Here is a 25,037-nt window from a genome sequence, read left to right as displayed (position 1 = left end):
TAGAAATTAGAAATTGAATTTTACAGATGAAGGGACATTTTTTCCAGAACACGTGGTTTTATGAGCACACCCCTTCCTCCATCAGGATGGCAAAAATCTCATGCACAAACAATACCCATAATTTCCCAACATTTTCTGAATACAATCAAGGAGTTTTCCAAGTGGTCGGCTATAAACTCATCCACAGCCTAATGTTAGCCCACGTAGAGACTCCAGGTTCCCCCTTCAATCCACTTCTCAAATTCTGCCAAAACCCTCCTGAAAGCTTCTCTGTGAATACACATGGAAGATCAGAAGTCTGGTCTCGCTAAACTGCTTTCATCATTATGTTTCTGGTATTCACATTATGGACAAATGACCTAAAAAAAATTCAGTTAAACACATAAAGGAGTTTTTTTTTAAGTTACAGGATTGCTTTCAAAAACCACAAATCTGCAAAGGGAAATAGGATTTGCTGGATCAGATAAGATTACTAGTCTATCTGGTCAGGCACGTTCAGTGTGTAACTTTTTAGAAAAGAAAATTAAAATGAGAGGAAGTGACGCTGAATAATTTTGCGGTTCAATACTGAATCACTTTTGAAGATATTCAAGATGAATTCAATCAAAAAATCCCACTCAAAAGAAAACAATCTGGTCTTTTTATTTCCCTATTTTTTTCTATTATGATCAATAGATAAATTCTACTGTTCTCACCAGCGTGAATACAATTTCTTACGCTACCTAGGAGTGATCAAACCCTGCTTTGGAGCAAGACCCTGCAGAGTTTCAAGTATTTGCCATGCACATCAAAATATTGCCATGGTAAGGAAAATGCATGTGCTTGTGCATGTAAGCAAATGCAGAAAAACACAAAATATTTTCTTTATTTACAGCTATATGACTGAATACAAACAAGCTGCTTTTCACTAGTCTCACCACAGACATAAAATATTTCAAACTCCAGGACTACTGAGAAGCTCACAGTTTTATTCAGCAGTCATCATGCTCCAAATTTACAAGCCTAACTCGGATGGTTATTACTGGGATGTACCTGCTTAAATCCCTTCCACAGATGGGAGAATGAACGCTGCCCATGCCAAGTTTCAGTCTGGACTGAATTTTTACAGCTGGGTCATAAATTTGCGGATTAAAAAGGTTCTAATGGAAACACAGATACAGCCTTAACTACAGCAACATGAACAGCAGCACTGTAACACTGCACAGGGGACAGTCCGCATTACAAGCAGAATCTACCAGGACGTTACCCAAAGTCGCATTATTTCTCCCCAGAAGCGGAAGGAGGCTGGGACATGCAGGAACCCCACACCAGGTATGAAGTTTCAGTTCAGACGTTTTTCCAGAAAGAAGTGAAATTTTTATGGGCTCGCCATTCCTTTAAATTTACTGCCCCAGAATGTGAAAAGCTCAGCCTTCGTCCCCCTCCGGCTACTACCCGGTCCCACCTGCACCTGACTTTCCTGCACTCATCCCCTCCTGGTCACACTTTGCTGCACTGCATATAGATTAGTGTGTTAATAAGTGTCACCGGAGACAGCGGTTACTGGTGAAGGAGATGATAGATTTCACGTGTAAAAGTCATTCACTGGGCAAAAGGAAGGGTTTTGTCTCTGTAATTTCCCTTTCTTTTCCATGCAGGTGCCATAGGCAGGTGTCTTGGTGCAGGGGCAGAGCCAGCTGGAGACCCATGTGAGCCCCGAGGAGCACAACAGGCACATTTTGGCATCGGAGCCTGCACAAGTCTTGCTCGCAAGCCAGCACTGGGGTGATCTGCCTCCAGCCATGGCTTTGCACTCAAAAGTACTTTCCAATCAGTGATGTATAAAGTTAAGTGTGTGATTTCAAAGCTATTTCTGATGGGGTGACAGCATGTGTCTTTGTGTTCCTATCTTTGCAAACACTCTTGTGTTTTGTTCCTCTTTTTCTCTCATGTTTAAAATTGTGCCGTATTTTTCATGTTCATTGGCATGCATCCCCTCTTCGGCACAAACAGCTGATAATCTCACTTTGGTGCCAGGTTTCCTGGGTAGGGGAGAGAGCAGACATACCCTCCTTCGTGCCCCCAGATGCGTATCAGGGGAAGGCTGCTGTGGCAGGGTCCCTCTGCATGCATGTCAACACAGCACAGGGTGGCCAGGCTACAGGGACGATCCACGGTATGCAAAACCATGCTCCTGCCCGGTGCTGCACCACTCCGTCCCTGGCTGCTGCGCCAGGGCTGCAGCCCCCAGTGCTTTCTGCTGCTCCGCTCCAACCGGTGCATTTCCCCATTCTCTCATCTCGTTATTTCTCCCCTGAACCCCCCGCTGCCCTCCTCGTTTGAGCAGTGCTTCCTTTCCCAAGGCATGCAACCGCTCACAGTGGCAGTGGCTGCAGCCGGCTGGCATTTGCAAGGCTGAGGATACCCTGAATTGTTGCAAGAGCCACACCAGCTGACACACTGCAAGGCAGCATGAAAGCCCTGATGTTTCTGCTCTAAGTGATCTGCACAGAAATTTGGCTACTGGGGAAAATCCTGCTCAGGCAGTGTTAAGGGAGAAGGAATCACATTCATTTCACTAAATCAGTTTTCCCAAACTGTAGTTTCACACACTCTTTAAATACTCCTTAAATTAACTGCTAATTTTCTTACTAATTTCCCTATTATATTCATTACTAGCCATGCAGTCTACAGCTAAAACTGGAAAACAGTCTGATTTATGATCATGTGCTTTTCCATGCACATAATTTCCTGAAACATTCACATTTGGGCTGGCCCCAGGTTTTAAGACCAAGCATAATTCTGAAGACATTTTGAACAATGGGAAAATGGGGATAAATATTTCTTTCTCTTTGAACACACACCTTTTCTAAATGAATGAGGCCCAAGGCTTGCCAGGGAACAGCCCTTGCTGAGGCCTGGAGCATTGGCTAACTCTAAAGAGGAGTATTAAAATATACAGTTGTTAGCGATTGGTGACAGCACCATACATTTTTCCTGCTGTGTCTGAGAGAGGTCTTGGGCAAGTGCAGGGGTCTGCTGCTTTTTTGGCCATTGCTGTGAATATTTGCATTGGGAAAATTTTAATGGTCTTGGAGAAACAGAGGCAGGCTGCTATACCAGCACAGGCAGCAGCAACCTGTGGTCATGGAAACATGGCTGATGCCCTAATTTTTTTGGTCTCTCCTGATTTTTTGGTAAGATGTCTTTTCCATTTCAAATCATTAATGCAAGAACATCTCATTTTCTGTGATGATAAAGCTGTCAGGAGTCCTGAGACGTGCTGCCCTGAAGCAAGCTGACTTGAAGAAAATTCTCTGTGGCCAAACAACTGACTCAAGCTAGTTATTACTTAAGTATGGGGAAAATTTGCCATGACATCAACAGAAGCAAAATCAGCAGAGATGCACGTGTACCTCCTCTGCTCCGCGAGGTCTCCACAGCAATTATACCCAAATTATATCCATGAACATGCTGCTATTGGAAGCACTTCTGACCCACACATAGCCCAATCTCCAGAATTCTTTTTTCAGGTTACAAAAAAAAAATAAAATAAAAGCTGCCCTAAACATTCATAACAATTTGCATCTGAAAAAAAAAAAAAGATAAAATAAGGATGCGCAGTGTTTGCACCCAGGACCTGTGAGAAAACGAGTACTCTCTTTTCCCACAAAACTTACCATTAAAAGCAGGGTGGGGAGAGAAATGGCTCAGAAAAGGTAACACTGCCATGAGGGCCTCTTCCCCTCCCAGCAGACTGGGGCTCCAGGCAAAGCTCTCCCCCACCCTCTGGCAGCCCCTGGGTGCCCAGGCTTTTGGAAGGGTGCTCTGCCCCCAGCACTGTCCATGCTCCCAGCCCACCCAGCACACTCCTCCTCCGCTCCCCCACCGGAGAGAGGTTAAAATTGCCAGCTTTCCACAAAAAAGATTCAGTTTTGATGAAGCACTGTTTTCCAGGGTCATGTGGAAATAAACCTGACCCATTCCCCTTGCAGCTCAAATACTGAGAAAGCGAGAAACTAAAGGGAATTAAAAAACCGCTTATTTGATTTCTGCTGTTCAAACAAAGAAATGCAAAAGTGAACAACCAAGTTAACTAGCGGGGAGCAGGCAGGATCTTTAAAATTCTCAAGTTTGGGCTATCACATCTGGTATATTAAACCTGACACTGTCCCTGTAGTAAAGCCATTTCCTTTTAATCTTTCTTTAGAAAAAACAACAGAACAGCAAATTAAACGCAATCCTCTCCTCAATTCTCAATTCCATGCTATTTCAGTGTTGACGAATCAGGTCATGTAATAATAAAATTCCTGCAGAAATATGATCTTAACTGTGTAACCTTCAAATTGCAGTTACGCTGCTGTGTGCATTTAATACTGTACTTGACATTCCCCTTTTCCATTTCACTTCTGGATGACATTAGGATCTGCAACAAGGACGTCCTTCAGCTCTCCCAGATTACCATTTATTTTAAAGTATCCCCAAGGCCTCCAGCACCGTTTAGATCAAACTTGCAAAAGTTACTGGTACTAGCGGTTTTTGCGGGTCCCTTGAGTTGTTTCTGAAAACAGGTTCCATTGTGTTCATATTATGCTTTTAAGTTTTATAGCCCATTTTTAAATTACATGTTAATTTCTAAAAATGTTAAATTGTGAGGAAAAGTTGGCAAGGACCACACAAAATCACAGCGCTGTTCTGCAGTTTGTGTGTGTCTTTCTATAGTACTTATGTGCATGGCTATACCTTTACATTTAAGTGCTCTGTATGACTGTGGGCCTGATCCTGCAGCGTGCTGAGGGTCTCATCAGAGGTACTCAGTGTGCTGCAATAAACAACCCAGGATCATGCTTTATAAATCACAGATTTTGTAGGATCTCAGTGAAAGAGAGAAAAGAAGGCGAGAGGAAAGTAAAAGGCAGTAGTAATGAAAACATCAGAAACAGAGCACACTCCTGAGTATAAACGTCTAAAAATAGAGATCAAACATCTTCAAAAATCAACCAGTCATTCAAGAGTTTTTTTAAAAGCCACCCTCCTTTCCAGGCCTTTAGTTTCCTCACTATTTTTATTTGTTCTGGCTTTTCTGCTGTGCTAAGTAACATATAAAGTGAAGTCAATGAAAATCTGCCTACAGAAAAAAGTTAGAAAATTCCCTGTCCTGCCATTTCTTCTCTCTTTCTCTCGTTTTAATTTTTGCTTTCATTCACCAAATGCAGCTCACCAGACAGCGATATCCCAGAAAGTTGGGATTTTTCATTTCCTTGTGCTATAACGATGCAGAACATTTTGTTCCCGCAGGTGACTGACGATAGGGTACTCACAGAGCAGTGCAGCGTGATTACAGAAAAAGTCAGCATTTTAGTGATCCATAAACCAAAGACTGACGTTGCTGTTTTAGATTTATGTCCAGCCTCACTATAAACATTATTAGCTCTTTTCCTTACAGATTTCTGGAGTGCTTGTTGCAGTCGGACTGTTGTTTCTGCGTGCGTTTGTACAACAAATACAGATAGGTAAATCTGGTTTCAGTTATTCCTGTCACACAGAGAACCTGCTGTGAATGACAGCATGCCAAGGAGTTAATGAAAACTTGTTCTCCAACATGGATTTTTAACTAAACAAAAACACTGGACCAAGCCTTTCAGTGGTCAGTTTAAGACACATATTTTACCAATTATATATATTTATATATTATACCTGCACTAGGATTAATCCAAACTGAAATTCTCTGCCTTAAGCGAACACATTTGCGTATGTCACGTTATACACATAAGCATATCAGCTTACGACAGAAACGCTTACATATGTGACACATCCGCGTACGGCTGCACTCTTTCCCGCGGCAGCTCCCCGGCTCGGGCAGCCGGAGTGGGACGGGGTGGCCGGGGCAGGCAGCACCTGCGAGGGAACCGGCGTGGGATTGCTGCTCCCACCCCAGCACTAAAGCCAATTCCCGCGAGCTCGCAATAATCATGCAGAGGTATAAAGTGAAGCCGCTCTCCTGACAGTCCTTTATATAGCCTGCCCTTGATCTTTACGTGGAATTTCCCAGTTGCATGAAGCTAAAGTAGCATATGGTACCGCGTTTATAAGCATGTTAATGACTGAAATGGGAAACTGTACAACCCGTTTTCCTTATAAACTTTAAACTGCAATTTCTTGTTTTTGTCATCGGACACTGCACTCGTACCCTGTTAATTTGGCGCGGGCTCCTGAGATGCACGTGGCCATGCTGACCCCAGGCACTGGGTGAGCAAAGTCACTCCGGACACACTAATGTACCTGAAATCAGGATCCGGACCATAACATGAACCAGACGCCGTGAGTAAACTTTCTACTCATGATCTGCTACAAAAAGTTGCTTTTCCAGGGAAACACAATAAAGAATTTTCTTCAACACCAATGACTGCCTGCTCGTAGGAGCACAGCAACCTCGCCAAACGTTTCTCAAAAATAAAATGTCAATCAGTTTTCACTCTGTGCTTTTTTGAAATACTACTCAAAATGTCTTCATAAACTAAAACATCTAGTAGAGACCTCACAATTCTGCTTCAACTCCTTTGTGTTAAAATTAGCTGTTTCACTTAACAAAAAATTGCAGTGGGGAGCTCCTTATAAGTGGTGACATCTCACTTAAAAACACACTTGCTGCTTTCAGGAAGCTGTGAGTGGTACAGTCAGCCATACCCTGTTGTTTTGCTTAACCAAAAGGGATTACAGCTATTTCTGAGAACACAGATACAGGTCTGCTACACAACTGCACTGAGAACTGCCATCCCAGATATTCAAATTACAGAGAAAAGACATAAAAAAATAAAACGTCCTTCTTTATCTCTTCCTGTCTAACAATCATTTGGATAATTTCATCTATTTGTAAATAGATTTCATAAATGGACAATAACTTCAAGATATCTGCTTTGTTCATGAAGGGTTCAGTTCCTGCATGTTATAATATCATCAGAAAATCATTAATGGGACTGTAACCTTGTAGCTGAAAGAAGCCTATTTGTACCTATTTTTTCCTGAATGTGCACACAAATATAGGAAGGATATACCACATAATATAGTGTGTGCACATGATCTTTTTCTTTCTATCAGCAGACTACTGCTTGTCTGCTTTGGAAGAAGAATAAAACTGTATCCTGAGAGCTGCTGGTGTGTTCTCATCAAAGGCACAGCACTTCAAAATGTTAGCAAAGATGTTTAAGAACTGACTTACATATGATCTCAAGAGGAGTTCCAGGAATGTCAGTTATGAACTTTAAGGACAAATATACTAGGTTTTAGTCATTCCAGCCCAGCTTGTGAATGCACACAGTTACAGTATGCCTGTCTCAGCCCTCTCATTAAGGACCATATTTTTCAGTGCAGCTTGAAACTTGGCAAGAAGAACTTAATCCAGTAGCAAATTTATTACAATTTTTAAAAAGTCATTGTGTCCATTTTTAAGTTATGGTATAAAAGTACAGAAAACAGAAGTTTACATATCTGAGCTGCTGCATCTGTTCTTGAGTAACTTTTCACTTAAAAATAAAACTTGGCAGACAATATACCCATAATGTGGACCAAATGCATTTGGTATGTTGAAAAAAAAAAAAGCTAAATGAACAGAGAGAGTTAATTTTGAAACTTATTCATCGTGCATGCACTATTCTTGCTCCCCACAAGATCCTGTTTCTCCATGGGGCCCCCACTCCCCCCTCAGTCATCCCCTGACAACCTGCACACACCAATGTCCTCGTACCCCCACGAGAGCACTCAGCCTCCTGAAATCCTCGTGGCTCCACCACAGGGACAACAAAACCACATGAAATGTGCCAGGGAAGAGAGGGTAAAGGCTGCAAACTTGAGACATTGCAAAGGCAAGGGGCACCCAACCTGCCTGCCAAGGAAGCCAAGGGGAACCAAGTACAGCATCTAAACCTACATTAACTTCAGTGCAAAGCCCACCGGTACTTTTCATCAATATGCATCCCAAAAGTGATACTGCCTGCAGGGTGGTTCCTGGGCAGAATAACCCCCCAGGAAAGGCCCCGGAACAATGCAAAGGACTCTTGCGATGGGTGGAAACCCCGAGACACTGGCTGAGACCTCCAGAGCTTGGGATGCAAAACTTCATTTTTTCAAAGATAAGGGGACAGCCTTTGCCTTACATCCCCAAAGAAATACAGAACAAGCTTCACAAGAGGAGCCTTCCAGCACTCCCTGTCCCACAGGGACCTGAGCGAGTCCTGATCTTGTCCTGATTTACAGCAATTTACTGGCATGAACCAGGCAGTCCCATGTGCCTTCCTCTGACCGGTAACACAGCGTATGATATAAATCATGCTTTTCTGTTTTTATTTATAAGATTAAAATAATAAATTACGTGTAACCCTTCAAAAAAACATTAAGCTAAGATATTTAATGGCCAAGTCTGTGGCCCCTTAGCTCAGTGCACTGTGTCTGGAGAGCGATGCAGACATTGGTCTGAACTAACCCAAGTATTTCTAAGACATGCATGAGCACCAAAGGGCCACGCACCAGAGAAGGCACTCTGAGGACAGAAAAGATGCTGTACAACAGAGGAAGGTGTTCACGTGTACTCCACTGGGGGGCACGTGGCTCATGGAAGTGCCACAGACAGCCACCTTGAAATTTCAAAGCCCTTTTCCTCCCAGCTGGGGCCATGGAGAACTCCAGTCCTCCTCTAGTCCTCCCTTATTGTAATAGAATGCTCAAGAGTCTTCTTCTTTAGGCTTGTCTTAGTGCTGCCAAAACCAGCCTGTGTCATTTCAAAAATCAGTCCCATAGCTCCATTCAAAAAGCAAACCAGCCTCACAGCAGTCAATAACAGCATTTAACTTCAATACTGCATATAGAATTTTTCCAGTGAATGAAAGGGTGGACGGAGTTATCCACTCTCATACGAGAGGATTGACACTCACAGGAGTGATCTACTCATAAAATGTACAATCAGGTGACACTCATTCCAGGTGACACCATCCACCCAAGCTGGCTGTATTAGAAATGATCCAGAAAGAATCCCTTACCTGTCCGGTAGACAAAATTGCCTTCTGTCTCTGATGATGACGGAGACACCAATTCTTCCTCAAATTCATTGGAACTAAATGAACCAGAATGATTCCTTTGCCTTGTTTTTTCCATCATAGCTGCATTAGTAGCCATGACATGTCTCAATGAGTCATTTAGGTAACGATTCAGTAAGCTGCTTTTGTATTTGGGGGGTGACACGTAATCCTCATTGGCACTTGTTTCTGGTCTCACTCCTGTTTTTATTACTGAACTTTCAGTTTTAATCACAGTGTGATGAACTGGTTTGTTATATCCCCCTTCATTCATATGATTTCTTGGAGGATTTTCTCCATCTGAAAACAAAAGAACAAAGATACAGTAATACATTGAATACCTAATATTTAACAAGAGGCGTTCTCTACTTGTTTTAAATTGCTATATATATAACTAAAACTAGACAGTAACTTTAGACTTAGCATTAGACAATGATTTTCATTTTCTTCTATTCACACATTGCTCACAGTAGTTCTCAGGGTTCTCAGATGTTCCAGCTATTTCAAATTAATTAACTGTAGAAAACAGTCTGAGTCTAATTTGTTCATGAGCAACACAAGGCAGGTAGAAAAAAACTGAGAAATGCCCTAAATCAATGATAAACATTTAAAAATCTGTGTGAATAAGCTGAATTCTTATCATCATAACTTGAAACTTGGTTCTTCTTAATACTACAGCATATTTAAGTGTATTTGCTTAAGCTGTACTCTTTTAATTGTCCTGCAACCAATCTTTTAAAGGGAAATACATACAAAAGAATGTGAGCACAAACTGAAATTGGAACAAAGATAACTGAAACTGAGTACAAATTGAAACATATTCTTCTAAAAATTCACAGCTTTCTGATAGTGTTCTGTAGTATTTGTTCCTGTCAATGTATCTCCTTGTCACAACTGACTAAAAAAAGTACCCACAGACATAATTAATACAAATGTTCTATTAAAAAATATAGGGTGCTATTTAAAAATTCCTGTATTTGTTAATTTGGACAAGAAAGAGTATTTCAGTGCACCTTTTAAGAAAAACATCTGCTGGCAAAATATATAAAACAAATAACAGCAATATTCAGTTTACCATATAATAAGCCCCACTGAAGTTAATCAGATTGTCTTGTTAATCAGATTCTTTTGTTAATGATGTTACATTGCTACAGCCCTTCCATCAAGAAAAGTAACAGTCAAGAGATTTCTCATTTCCCTAAACCAACAAATGTAATCGATTTTTGATTTTTTCCTTTAATGCAGATTGAAGGAATAGGCTTATAGAATCTAATGAACTAACAGTTATCTTTCTAGTAACAATGCTGTGTGAAACAGGCAAATAACATGCAACCAGACTGTCACCCTGATTAACCTACACAGTCCTGCATTGCAAGGCTGCACAGTAGTCGGAAGCCGAAAATGGAACCAAATTCACAAAAAGTAAAGGTGGATCTACTGAGGGCGTTTTGTGAGAAATCAGAGCTAACTTAGGGTATCTGATACTTTCTAAATAGATTTTAATCAGTTTAAAATTGATAAAAAGAGCATCAACAAACCTTCAGAGCATGAGTCATCACTGCTCACGCTGAGTCGTTCAGCATTTCCTTGAACATACTTGTTGTACAATTTTATTCGTAAAGCCCAGCTAAGATCTGGTTGCCTGACAGTATTCTTCAGGCGACGTCTTGCATTGGCAAACCAGTTTGATACCTGCATACAAATGAATGTATTAGTTTCCCTTGAAAATGATGCAAATAAACAAATCTTACCTGCATGAGCTTTATGTAAGCCCTAAGAAAACTGTAAGCAAGGGAAACATGAACAGGAGTCAATGAAACTATCATTGAGCAGAGCAGGAACCTCAGACAAGAAGGCAGGTTCAGGCTTCCCACCCTTCTTCACAAGTGTTAGCAAACCCACATTATGAACAAGGTTTTAATCAAGATGTCCCAAAATACTCATTTAATATTCATCTTTCTTTTTTTATTTGAAAGGCAATGCCCTGAACTTTCAATACGAACCTTCAATATATTACTAACATCCTAAATTAAAACTAAAAGCCGATGTTCGGTGATTTGCCTTTGACATTTATGTAGGCTACAATAAGGCTGCTGAACACAAAAACCCATTCTGAATTTGGCTACATAAAAGCCCAAATTCTCCCTCGTGCTTTATCAGTAAGTCTGACAGGTAGTGGGTATCAAGAAAGTCTTACACAGAACACAACGTACTTTGAGTCACTGCAGAAATCAACAATTTGCTCTACAGAGCAGCAGCTGTTATGAACTCTTTCTGTTGTAGAAACCCTAAAAACCAGCGAAGATGCAGATTCCTCACAAGGTGACTACTAAACAAGAGACTGGCTTGTCTTCCTTCTCAGCTGCAGAGCAATTTTCTAGAGTTTGACATTGCAAAAAGGATACACGTTAGTACCCTTCTAACATACAGGGTAACCACAAAGTCAGGCTCAAACATAAGGATGTCACAGTGCTTTAGGCACTGGCACCAAAGGAGCAAAAGGGCATGGTACAGTCTTCTGTGCCTACAGTGCTAATCAAATCACCAAATGGGATGCATGTACTTGCAGTGACTTTGCATGAAAGCATACCTGAGGAAATGCTGGCCTTGATTCTACTGTAACTCAGAAATATATAAAATAGGAAATACTGATACTGACAGAGTGACCTTACCATAACCTTACTACGAGCAAGAGCAGAGGCAAGCTACCTACACTCTAACAATATTTGTTTAATGATAAATCAGGTCTTAAAAATGCTATTTACTCCTTGCAGGAATATGTGTGTTTTGACATGACCTCTGCAAGAAGGAGGCAGAGTAGCGTTACTTGCAAAGGAGAATGTAAAGAATGTCGGGAGTCTATAGCCCCACTCACATCTTTGTGTTGTAAAAGTACACACAGAGGAAGCCTACTGCATTCATATTCTGACCTGCAAACGATCTTACCATTTAATTTATGTTAACCTGCAAAGCAAGTTAACACATGGTTTACCAGTACATGCTAGACTACAGCTAGACTGTAGACTTCAGTGTTGGATTTTGGCCCTAGTTTTGTCACCTGTCTACTGTAGCTAAGGTTGTCTGCTGTAGCTAATAATTTTTGGCTAATTATTCTGGATCCATAATCTCTTCTAGGGTGATTATGAGAAAAATAAACACTATCTGCTTAAAGGAAAAACAAAACTTCAGTTCAGAGTCCCACCCAGAATTTAGCAGTGGCACCTTAAGCCTGTCACTTTAATGTTACTTAAAATCACATTTACATGAACCAGGGTTCCACCAAAAATACAGTGAGCCCTGATGCCAAAGTGCTCAGATGCCAAACACATAACTTTACACACCATGTAGTTTACTATGACAGGTTAGAAGACCAAAACTGAATCTGGCAGAGAAGAGTAAGTAATTTTCATTCTCTTCCAAGGCTACTTGTTTGTATTAATCATATTAACACAGCAATCATTGTAGTAAACCAGAAAGGGTGGGCTGGAATCCATCCACTTTCTAATGCCGTTAACAAACTCACTCTAGGCTGCTCAGCAGAAGCTGCAGTCACCTGGCTGCTGCATGATTTAATGTAACTCTGAAATCAAGTATGTAATGATAGGGATGGATCAATCCAGGGCCCCACTGAATATTATAGCAGTTACTGCAGCATCTTACAAAACTGACAGCTTTCCAACCTCTCATGAGAAAGATTTTGTTATGCTCCATTTCATTACATATTGAAATATTTCATCAGTGAAGTGCAATGTACAGAAAAGAAAGACAGGGCGGTATTAGTGTGACTCATACATAAAAGCAATTAAATTTAGCAGGAGTGATTTTTGCATGGTACTCTCAGTTTATTTTGGGCTCATTCTTCCCATGCCAATGCTTTGCTTTCTGCATATCAATATGAAAAAATGAGTCATATTTCAAGTCTTTTGCTATGAGAGGAGGAAATAGTACTATTTGATCATTATGAAAGAACATGAAGTCAGCATTTACAAGAGAAGCTTTCTGCTAAAGCACAAAGCAACAAACTCACTCCTGAAAACTCTTGTCCCAAATGCAATTACAGCAAGGCCCATTAAAGCTGAAGGTAAGTTAGCCAAATGCACTTAAGAGATTTTTAGGCTAGATCCATGGTGTGATATCTCTGGGTGCTTTCTTGCTTTTGGGCACTGGTGTATACAGCTGGAAAATCCTGATCTCTAAGACAAGAGATTCAACAGCTCTCCCACTTTTCAGTCTTGGACAACCTCCAGGTGTGTGGACTGGAAGAGGCTGCATGGCCACAGGCTGTACCAGGCAGCATGCTCACCCTGAACTCCAGCCACCGCCTGGGTTATTACAGGCTGTTCCTGGCTCCTTTAAAGCCAAGGACAGTTTTGTCACTCATTTCAACCAGCCCCAAATGTTACCTTGTGTATCCATGTGGTCTTTAAAAAAGTTGCATGCCTACTGCTGTAGGTCCCACTCACTACAAGTGCCTGTTTGCACCACACTTAAGCCATTACAAAAAGAAACAACCAAAGCTGCCAAACGTCATCCATCCTTTACCATGGTCCCAAGTTACACTACTGGACCTCCAAAAATAATAAAAAAACCCAAAACAATGATTTACGTACAAGCCAGTGGGAAAACCTTTGTCTTGGAAACCTCCCAAAGAACTAAAGCATCTTGGAAAAAAGTATGATGAAACTCACTATGCTTGTAAAGTAACAATCATGTAGTTCTTCAAGAAGTAAAAAGACAAAACCCAAGGAGAACGGTAATAGATGTGCTTTCCAGCATTCATATTTTACAGCAGCTCAGTCATTCCCAAAGAGCATCAGGTACTTATATCAGCATCATGAAATATTAACCCTCTGGCTTTACTTCTGAAGAGACTCTTCAATTTTACTGCTATTTGTTCTACTTCACTGCTTAAGAGAGGCCAAAGTTTCGGAAGGGGAACAGAAATCAATCGATTCTCCTCCTCCAGTAATGCAGATATGCCTTTATGAATCTGAATACTATTAAATCCATACCAGCACATGACCAATATATTAATCCTAGTATTGCAAAAAAATTCTCATCAACAATACAGCCATTCATATTACTTTCTGGAAGGAATATACAGCCATTTTTCTTTTTTATTTCACAAGAACATCTAAATCAAAATTTAAAAGAAAATAAATCAAGCACTGTGGTAATAATACAAATGAAAATGTAGCATATTAATAGGACAAATTATTGGATTTTGAATTGGAATCTAATTGGAGTAAAACATAAAATGCCTTTTCAAACTATATTGCTTTCTTGGTTTCCTGCTTTGGCAGTTGGGGAAGCAGAAAGCTTTGGACTGTTGGAGTGAAAGCTGCAATAACATTTGCCTTGAGGACTCCCGAAGACCTTGTTGGCCTGCTCAGGAATAAGTCAGACCAGAATTTGCCCCAGGTTTTGCTACTACTTATTAAGAAACAAGATGATTTATGATTCCTGTGAAATCCTACCTCCTTGAAAGAGTGTGACTTTCCTTCTGCAGTGCTGTCGGACACGCAGCTGGAACAGCTCCCTTGCTGTCCCACTGCACCCAGAAACAGGGGGTTAAGCCAAAGTATTAGTGAGGTAGAATAAATTAATTTAAAATCAGTCAACTGGGTGATAGCAGAACTAATGAAAACAAAGTTGTTGAAGATTTGACATGCAAATACTGTCTTAATAATAACAGTAGAAAACAGGGATGGATGTTCACCTCCTTGTCTCACAGAATGATCGATCAGTTTTATCTATGCCAGTGTCCTGCAAAAGCTCCTTTGGATAGTTGGTACATGCTGGCATAAGGCTTATTAGATGAAAGGAAAGCACGTGGAGAAGAGTTACAGATATATTATCAATACTACTGTGACCAACATCATCTTACAAGGTCGGCATTCAGGTGAAAAAACCCCCAACCATTCATTCCCTAAATGGCACTTTGGCGGAAACTCAAAGGGATTTTCAACAATATCTTTTTCCTTCCCTAGGGCTTCCAATGACAAGGCATCAGCACATGAAGGATGCTGGGAAGAGGCAACAGCTGTCAGCAGACAACAGCCTCCACAGGAGCGGAAAGCTGTGGGGGTAAGTGTACGTTCCCACCAAAAGCAAACACCATGGGACAGCACCGAGAAATGGAAGAAGAGTAGGAAACACGAGACAGGTCAGCAAACGTGAAGGCGTGTAACCCGGAGAAAACATCATACACTGATTCCTGGTTCAACGATGTCTGGTGTTACTAGATTAGAAAAGCAATCACAGGAGACCCTGGTGGATGCTTTTGCAAAGTGCCCCTCCTGGGACAGAAGCAAAGCTTTCCAACAGATACCAAAGCCCAGTCCAGAGCCTGCTCTTGGTTATACCACTCAGCTGAAAGAGCACAGCCTTCGGGGAAGCTATGTCTGATGTACCCAGTGTGGCTGAGATCACAGCCTGGCGCCTTCTCTCTCACTCTCAGAGAACAAGAATTTTGATCTGGATTACAGTCTTGTTCTTTCTGGGCATCCAAAAAGTAGATGTGGGGTGTGTGTTGTTTTGTTCTTCCAGGCTCAGGAATTATTGCTGGTGCCAGACATATGTATTTACCTCTTGTACAGATGCTATCGTATTCCTGGATTAAAAGAGCATTGCACCCAAATGATGGAAGAAACATCTGGGGTTTCTTTTTGATGTTGTGCTTCTGTAAATGAAGATAGACGTACTGGTTTGCACAGCTCTTTCAAATATTGCAGTTCATAGAAAGAACGCTGGTCAAATCCAGCTTCAGTGTAAATCCACTAGTCATGGGGGTCTAAGAGAGATAAACGTAGCCCTCCAGGATATTCTTTAATTTTATCCTACACCTTATGTAGGTCGTAAAACTCTGTGGAGTAGTGGCCGTGGCTCACTTGATGCTTTTATAGAGGTTAACACAACATATCCCCATCAGGATTTATCAAAGCTGCCACGAGAGAAATACTGCAAAAACCCACCAGGTTTTTTCCCTTGTCTGTTTGTTCTGAGGCATTTGTAAAAGAACAGGAGAACTCATCAAGATGTCATTAATGTGAAAGTCTCCCAACATGTATTCTGGATGTATGTTTTAAATCACATGTAAAAATACAGGAATATTCCAAAAGCCATCGTCCAATAAACTACTCCTATTGAATTGTGGCATTGGATAGTGTTTATGTAATCATATTTTTAAAAGTCTGAGCAAACCTTTCATGTATATTTTTTAAAAGCAGGAGAAGTTGTTTTAACTATATCTTCCAGTTACAACTGGCATTTTCTGAGACATTAATATTATTTTTGTCAAAGCTACAGTGTTTTTTCTAGTGCAATAGTTTCACAGTGAGGTACTGAAGTGTAAAAGTTTCCCATTTTGCCATTACCAGGATTGAAGTTCATAGCACAGGCTTTTCTGAAGGAGTACTCAAAATAATAATAATGCTAAATTACCACCTTCTTTTTCTAATACTTCATGTTATTTTGATATCTTCATGTCCTTTGCAAAGTGACACATAATGTGTTAGGCAGAGCACTGAGGACCCAATCCTGCAAACACATGTGTTTCATTTTATGCACCTAGCAGTAGCTTGCAGTAAGGAAATTAGATTATTCACAATGCATAAATCTTTGCAGCATCCAGACCTGAGATAGCATCACTCAGCAACCGATAGCATTTAACCACATATTTCGATAGAATGCCAGATGGCAAAGAGAACAAAGAAGTAAGATTTATAAACGCTTGCAGCCAACTTTATACCTCTTACTGCAACACAACTGCCAGTCATTTCAGGGGAGTTTTACCTGAGAGCAAACCAATTACTCCCCATGTCTAATTAGACTGTAATGATAATTCCTGCAAGGCTGTGAAGCACAGTCTCTGCATGCTGAGCTGCTGCACGCAGTGTGTATGGTAACACTAACGTCTGTGCAACAGGTGATGATTATTATCAGAACAATAGAACTGGTTCCATTCTAGCCCATTTTTCAAAGGGAAAAAAAGTAGCTCCCCACAACTTCCTCAGCAATTCCTATTCTGTGCTGAAATCTTCCATTACTCTTTTTTTTTTACCTGAAGATACTTAAAGACTAAGCAAAAATATTTCCACTGTACTTATGGATGAGATTAAAGGATGAGGGCATCTTTTCCTAGGAGGGAAAGCACACACCTTTTGCCGTCTGCCTTTAGCACTTCCCCAGCCAGGACGGCCCAGATGTGGGAATTCCTGTTTGGGGGATACAGTCCTGCTGGAAGGGGGGCCCTGGGGAGGGTGGAGGGAAGGATGCGCACAGGACCCCTGGCCTTGCTGGCTGCACCGATGACCCCGATACCAGCGCTGCCTCCCGCCCAGCTCACAGAGGGGCTTTGGCTGACGCTGCCCCTGTCCCTCCCGTTCGTGAAACGCCCCAGAGCAGTCGCCGGCGGTGGGGATGGGGGTTCCCTTACCTGCACCAGGGTCATCTGGGAGCCGAGGGCCAGCAGAATCTTCTCGGTCTTGGTGGGGTAGGGGTTGTCGCGGTGCTTGTAGAGCCACTGCTTGAGCGGCCGCGCCATGTCCTGCAGCGCCTGCCGCTTGTGCCGTACCTTGCCGCCGCTCTGCCGCGCCCTGCCGCGGAGAAGGGGCGCTGAGGGCCGCGGGTAGGGCGGCGGGCACCTGCCCGGCCCCCCCTCCCCGGGCCCCGGCCCTGGCCCCGGCGCCGAGCTGCCCTGCGCGGCCGCCGCTGCGGGTGCGGGAGGCGTGCAGGGATGCAGGGGACCCTGCTCGGGGGGGACCCTGCTCGGTGGGGACCCTGCTCGGGGGGCTGCCCCAGCCCCGGGGTGCATCCCTCCCGGGTCTGGCCCTACCCGGGGGGAGCCGAGCCCCGTCCTCGCGGTGTGCGCGGGGACTTTCCACGGCCGCAGCCCTCGCCCCGGGCAGGCTGCTCCGGAGAAGGCGATGCCAGCAGCTCCCCTGGCCTCCCCGGTTGTGGGGAGCGGACCCCGAGGGGAGGGGGCGCTGGCCGTCATGGTGCGGCGGACCCGGGCGGCTCCACCGCGGGGGTTTCAGTGGGGTGAGGGCTCCGCCCGTGCGGGGTTTGAGTGTCCCGGTGCTTTCGGTGCTCGGCATCTGCCAGGCGTGTGGCCGCTCGGTCTGTTTACAGGGGGGCTTTCCAGAGCGGGGGGGACAGCGCCCGTCTCGCACGGCCCCGGCCGCTCACCCCGGCGCGGCGCAGCCGGGCGAACAGGGCTGCGGTGCGGGCTGACCCCCGCCCGGCTTTATCTGGCAGTTCTATTCAGCGATGGCCGCGGCACCGAGCACGTCCCGGGTCATCTCTCTGCGCGGAGCCGGCGGCGAGGGGTGGTGCCGGGGGAGCCGGCGTGCCGCTCCCCGACGCCGCCGGCAGCGACGCGAAGGAGCCCTCAAAGCCCCACGCCTGCCGGGGGAGAAAGGTTAAACCGGGGGGAATAAAACGCAGGGCCCGTTAAAAACTAAAAAAAATTTTAAAATAAAACAAAGAAAAGGGGTTTCTTTGTAAAAAACGGTCGAAAATAAAAAGCGAGTGAACATGGACCGGGGAAATCGGAAGGAAAACCCCGAGGCGGGCTGGGGCCGGCGGCGCGACGGGCGGGCAGCGCGGCGCGGGGGCTCCCGGCGGCGCCGGCAGGGGGCGCCACGGCGCCGTGACGTGACGCGCCGCGCCGAGCCGGGCCGGGCCGAGCCGAGCCCAGCTCGGCCGAGCCCGGTCGGGCCGCGCTGTATCGTGCCGGGCCGGGCTGGGCCGAGCGGCCGCCGGCGCTGCCTCGTCCCGGGCTCCCTCCGCAGCCCAGCTCCGCCGCGATCGGCTGCTAATAACATGTCGATGAAACATAACCTGCGCCCTACCAACCAGCACCGCCGTTGAAAGTGCGAGCTGATGCAATCGTTAAGGTGGAAATTCGGCAGTAAAAACAGCTCCCCGGGATTTCTGGGTTTCGGTGCCTCCCGACTGCGCTCCTTAGTCTCTACTTGGTAAAGCTGGCCCGAAATGTCTGGTCCGCGCTCGCCAGTTCAGCCCTTCGAGCTACGGCTGACAACACGCCGGAGAGAACACGTCCTCTCATCACCTCCTATTTCACCTGTTCCAGCACCAAAAAAAAAATCAGGGGCAGACGGCTCAGCCTCAGCTGCCTTTTTAGCAAAACCGACCCTAACATCACCCTGCTCAGCCCTTGCCCGACAATCGCGCTAGTCCGTTTTAAATCCCATCCCAAGGAACGCACCGACAAGGCAGCTCCCTCCCGGCCGCCCGCTCAGCGCGCTGCGAACCAGCGGCGACGGCGGAACAAGTGCGGGGGGCTCCGCAGAGCCCCGCCGCGAACCGGCTGCCCCGGCCCCGCCGGCGGGGTCGGCCTCGCGGCTGCCCCGGCCCCCAGGTCTCCCACGTTCCGCCTTGCGCCTCTGTTTTGGGAGCTTTAATTACACGAAGCGCCCGAGCAAACCGGACGAGCCCTGCTTTCCCCGGTTTGTTTTTGTTTGGCGGCAGAGAGAGGGAGGTCAAACACCGCAGGACAGGGGCGCTCTGTCTGGCACATTCCAGTCCAATCGGACGCCTCTGCATCACCTATTACCGGAATTTCCCACCGTAGCTCTGGAATGAGAGTCACGGAGAGCATGGACCCCGGGGGCGGGGGGGCAGGACCCGTCTAGAAACCCCTCTCGCAATCCCAAACCGGCTACGCGGGGGCCGGGAGCGCCGGCAGCGGTACGCGGGGCCGCCCCGCGGAGCCGGTGCGCGGCGCGGAGACGAGCGCACGGCATACCCCGTCCGCCGGTTGCGCAGGCTGAGGCTCTCCTTGATGGACGGGCTGTCGGGGAGCAGCACCTCGGCGTGGTGCGGCCCCTCCACCACCCCCACGTAGGGCCGGCCGCTCCGCTCCCGCTCCTTGGCGTCCTCCTCGAAAAGCACCTGGCTGCTGAGCTTGCTGAAGACGATGGTGTTCATGGTGGGGGGCTGGGGGCCGCCGTTGGGCTGGCGGCCGGCTCCGAGGTGCGGGGGCTCGCTCTGCGCTGCGGGGAGGCGGCAGCGGTCACCGGGCAGCCGCGCCGAACCGCCGAGACCCGCCCGGCGCGACCGGCGGGGAGGGGGGGCAGCGCGGAGGCACCGGGCGCCGCCTGCCCACCCACGGGAGGGGGGGCAGCCCGCCCCTCCCACGCCCCCCGCCCCCCCCAAGCTCGGTCCGCTGTGCCGGCCCGGCCCGCTCCCACGGCCCCCGCGGCCCGGCCCGCTCCCACGGCCCGGCCCGCTCCCGCTCGCACCTCGCCGCCGGCCTCCGCCGCGCTCCTCGCTCCGTGTCGCAATAGTTCGGAGCGCGGGGTTTCTGTTGGGTTTGGTGTTCCTCTCTCGCTTGCTCGCTCTCTCTCTCTCTCCCTCTCCTTTTTTTTTTTTCCCCTTTCCCTTCCCCTCCCCTCCCCCGGAATGATTTTGCCCTTCCCCCTCCCCAAACGGGGAGGGAAACAAATTGTTTCTAACGACCACCAAATGCGCAGAGCCGGCGCCCGGAGGCACAGCCGCCGCGCAGCCACTCACGCTGTCGGGACCGCCGTTCCCCATCCCCCGGGGAGGGGGCACCGCCGGCGAGGGGACCCCGGCAGCGCGGCGTCGGGGGGCGGTGCGCGGAGGGGCGGTAGGAGCCCGGCGAGGGGCAGCCGAGCGGCCGGCGGCGCACGGCTGGGCAGTCCCGGGTGTGCACGGGGAGGGCGGTGGGGGGTCCGCCGGGGAAGGCGGCTGAGGACACCGGCTGGGGTCACGCTGCCCGCGGGAGAGACCCCCGTCGGGGGCGCGGGGCACAGCCGGCGCGGCGGCGGCCGTGCTGGCAGCCGCAGTCCTGCGCCGGTCATTAACGCCGGCGCTTAATGAAGCCAGACCACGAAACATCTCCCCCTACCCTTCTCCGTCGCCTCTTGTGTGTCGTGTGTGTGTCCCCTCTGTGTGTCGTGTGTGTGTGTGTCCCGTACAAGGATTGTAAATTAGACCGCAGCCCAAGCCGGGAGACGGCCCCGCGCCCTTTAGCATCCTCGGCGCTCCCGCAGAGATACGATGCTCAGTGGCCGGCGAGGTCTGCGGGCGCCCCCGGCCCGCTCCCACGGGGGTGCCCCGGCCCCCCTGGCTCCCCCGGCCCCGCCGCTGCACACCCCCCGCACTCCCCGCGGCCCGGCCCCGGCTCCGCCGGGCTCGAACATTTGGGTTACTGTGCGCAGAAACGAAGAAGATGGCCACAGTCAATATTTACAAGGATGTAATTCAGACGTTATTTGACCGCCGCGGGTGAACGGGGAGCAGCCGTCTGCGCCCGCGGGCCCGGCGAGACGTGCGCGGCGCGGACCCCCCGGTGCGCGCACCCCCCGCGCCCCACACCCTCCACGGCACCTCGCTTCCCCGTGGGCTCCCTGTCCTCGTCCCCGCCACCCGTGTCCCCAGAGGACCGGAACCTGCACAGCCGCCTGCGGCTTTATCCCTTCCCCTCTCCATCACCCCGGCTCGTCCCCTCCCGTCCTCCCGGGACGGAGAGGCCACCGCGGAGGGGTTACGCGGTTCTCCGCGGGCCTCGGCGCTGGAGCGGCGGGGACGGGCGGGCTGGGGTCTACCGCCTTCCCGGCCCCAGAGCCGTGGCGAGGGCAGGTACCCTCTCCCGGGCTCTGTCGCACTGTTTCTGCCCCGCCGTGGGGTGTTTTCTGCGACCTAACACCCCCCCGCACCCCTCCGTCACGGGCGCGTGACGTCACGGCCGCTCTCTGCTACGTCACACAGCCGTACGCGTTGGGGAGGGGGTCCCTGGAAGAGGGGCACCCTGGCGTCGGGGATCACCGATCCGATTGTAATTTTTCTGGTTGCTGAAGGGAACCAGGAGGGAGGTTGGGGAAGGGCGATGCCCTGAAGGCGCCCCGTCGTTCAGGGAGCAAAATCGCTCCAGGGTGGGAAAACCCCCACAAACAACTTGTTTCCAGTCCCCGGCCGAGAAAACAAAGGATAGAAACGGGCGTGTCAGCGGGAGCGCCTCTGTGCAGCCCATGCACCCCGCGCCTCCACGGCCTTTGGGCCTTCGAGACTCCCCCACAGTACATACCCTGTCCAGAGAACTCAGAAACAGCCGGGGGGGAAGGGGGCATACGGGGACACCATGGGACGAACACCTCGCTGTTACTCTGGGCTGACCTGCTTATTAGGGGCTTGCTGCAAACCATGCCCTGCCGGCCCGAGCTGTTTATGACCTGGGAAGTACTGTTGTATTACAGCAAAAGGTGACTGAGAAAGTGGCAGGCTTGATCAAAAACAAGCTCCTGAGGGCTGCTGCTCGCTCAGGCAAAATGGGAAAGTGATCTCAACCGTTTGCAGCCTCGTACAAGCATTTGCCCTGTTGTCTTCCCATTCCCCTCTCCCAGCCCCTCTGACATGGCAGGGGTGATCCCCTCTGGCCAGTCAGGCACAGGCTCTGGCCCCCAGCTCCCGAGGGGAGGCACGGATGGGGCACGGCAGATTTCTGTGGGCCACTGGCAGGGTACAGAGCAGATGCCGTCAGAAGAGCCTCCCCTCCTGCCTGCCCACCCTGGTGGGATGGATGCTCATTCCCTGCGTGGTGGCTCAGGAGGAACCAGGAAGGCAAAGATAATCCTCCCCCGTGTCTTCTGATGATGGCGCTGCTTGGGCATGGGTTGGGGGAATCATTGCCTGCACTTGCAGGGTACGTGACAGTACTCAAGGACATCTGTGGTCCCCAGGAGCGGTGAGGGTGCGCACTGCCTGCCTGCCTGCCTGCCCAGGGCTGGGCAGGGCACAGGCAGCCAGGGCAGCAGGTTGCTGAGGACCTGGCAGATCCCACACCCACACCCGGAATAAATCACAGCAACAAGAGCCGAGGGCAGAAATCAGCATTTGGAAAGCGGCTCTGGAAAAAACCGAAAGTCTGTGCGGGGCAGGCGCTGCCAAGCGCGGCGAGGCAGCGGCAGGAGCAGTTGGCACCGTGGCGCCTTACAAGCCTCTAAAGCAGCGAAATCTCCCAAATCATCACATGTAAATCTCACACACGCCCGCCCCCTCCATATTTTATTACTTAGATCACAGTTGAAAAGCTTAAATGAAAACAGGGTTTCTATTTTCAGAGCTTGTTTAACATCGCAAATGTGATACAAACTGTGGGCTTCATGTTTTTAATTAAGGTTACTTACCCGGCCATGCACGGAAAAATAAGTCAATAGCAGCTGGCCACGTACCGTGGCCCGCAGTCGGCTCCCCTGAGGATGGTTCAGCATCGACTGCTGGGAGTGCTGGGACTCCCATGCATCCCGCACAGGGGGCTGGGGTGCAGGGGGAGTTTGGGCACCTGCTGGGCTGCAGCTGCAAGAAGCTCCTTGCCAGTCTTTGCAACACCCCTCTCCCAGCCCATGCACATGTGCCCAGCCTCAGACAGCAGGTAGGCCAGGCTGGCATGCCAGAAAGGGAGAGCAAAGCACCTTTCCAAGGGATATCGTGCAGAAAGAGTCTAAAAGTGGTGCTCTGGGGCCTAATCTGCCTCACTGGAGGAGCCAGGAAAAAAAAATCAACCATGCTGTCAGGCTGAGAGGAGAATTTGCTTCCGAGGCTGCAAGTGATGGAGCTCCCCAGTGCCAGACCCTCTCCAGCCAGTGGAGAGGCTGAAGCCCCGGCCCGGCTGCCTGTGGCGGGCGGCCGCCCCGCAGAGCCCGGCTGGCACTGCCGGGGCAGGCTGGAGCGCTGCTCTGCCCGCTCCCTCTTCCCTGGCCAATCTAAAACCAGTTTGGTGGAGTCCCACCTATGCTCCTAAACACGGTCCTGGTTTCTGTTTTACACTCCCAGCAAAATGTTGCTTTTGTCCCTTGCTTCGTGCTCTGGCTAGTTTTTAAATGCGTTCAGCAAACATTTCCTTGGCGTTGCATTCTCAGAGCTCCCCCCTCCAGCTGTGGATTCCTTCACAGTAAACATATATGTTTGAAATTCAAAGAATTTCCTCACGTCCCTGGTACAGTCTGCGCTGTGACATGCTGAGTGGCTAAATAACTATGGCCATGTATGTCGAAGGGCCTGAGAAGTCAGGTAGGTGAGAAATTGTTTAGGATTATGCAAAATGAGGTGTTATCTACTGCGCGAAATAGCCACATTTTCAGGGAGAGCAGCTGCAGAGACCTGTTGCCATCCATGGCAACAGCTGGGTCAGTGCTGAGCAAAGTCCTGAGGCACATATAGACAAGGATGAGCCTTCTTAACCAAGGTGGCTGAAATGGTGCCTCAACCGGTTTGCTCTGCTTCTGCGGGCAGACAGAGCTGGCAGAGCCACAGTCTTAGCAGAGGCTCTTCCTGCTCCATCTGGCAGTCCCCAAAGCACTGGGGTGACATAAAGTAGGGGTGAAGTTAAATCTCATAACATGAAGTTTTGTTAAATACAATCCTAAGGAAGGAAGAAAAACTCTCCCCTTTGAACATTTGGCAGGACCAGTGTCTGGCTTAGAGCAAGGGGGGGGCTCAGTGCTCCATCCCTAAGAGCAGCAGGATCATCTAGAAAGCAAATATAGGCTCTGAAGTTTCCACCTAACTACAGGCCTTTTTGCATGCAAAGAGCTGCAGAGAAATGAGCTTTGAAAGGTTTCTCAACAGCAGTGAAGGAGCGCCTAAAAGATAAAGTGTGTGTTTATTTCTCTTCTTTATGGGTATTTGGTTTGGAGGAACTGGTGAGAGGGTGTGCTGAAATGGAAATGTGTGCAGGAAGCAAACACACCAACATCATGCGTGACGGTCCCTGAAGCAGCTTTGCTGCTGGTGCTGCGGCAGGTTATATGGTCAAACCACAGGGCCAAAGACTGTGGGGAGCAAAGAGGGCAACAATAGCAAGAAGGTGAAATCAGGAGGTTGTCAAAAGGACATCCTGAAGCCTGACAGATGTGACCATTAACTGAACCCTGGTTTCCAGCAAGACCAGACTGAGACAAAATTATAGACTGTACCTCCAGTGTAGCACTCAGTGTAACTCAG

The 25,037-nt window shown here is 48.1% G+C and overlaps 1 protein-coding gene across 1 annotated transcript in view; it reads right to left on the bottom strand.

Moving 5' to 3' along the window:
- MKX (mohawk homeobox) overlaps positions 1 to 20,000 on the bottom strand; it is a 48,728-nt gene extending 28,728 nt beyond the window's left edge. The window contains exons 1-4 of the mRNA XM_074848875.1: positions 19,819 to 20,000; positions 17,485 to 17,644; positions 10,586 to 10,739; positions 9,012 to 9,347 (exon numbers count right to left, since the gene is read on the bottom strand). Of these exons, the coding sequence (XP_074704976.1) occupies positions 9,012 to 9,347; positions 10,586 to 10,739; positions 17,485 to 17,644; positions 19,819 to 20,000 (832 nt within the window). The remainder of the gene's footprint in view (positions 1 to 9,011; positions 9,348 to 10,585; positions 10,740 to 17,484; positions 17,645 to 19,818) is intronic.
- Between the last annotated feature and the right edge of the window lie 5,037 nt (positions 20,001 to 25,037).

Source organism: Strix aluco, chromosome 1 (genome assembly GCF_031877795.1).
Source record: "Strix aluco isolate bStrAlu1 chromosome 1, bStrAlu1.hap1, whole genome shotgun sequence".
In the NCBI taxonomy this organism is placed as follows: Eukaryota; Metazoa; Chordata; class Aves; order Strigiformes; family Strigidae; genus Strix; species Strix aluco.
This window is presented reverse-complemented; position numbering and strand designations above follow the sequence as displayed.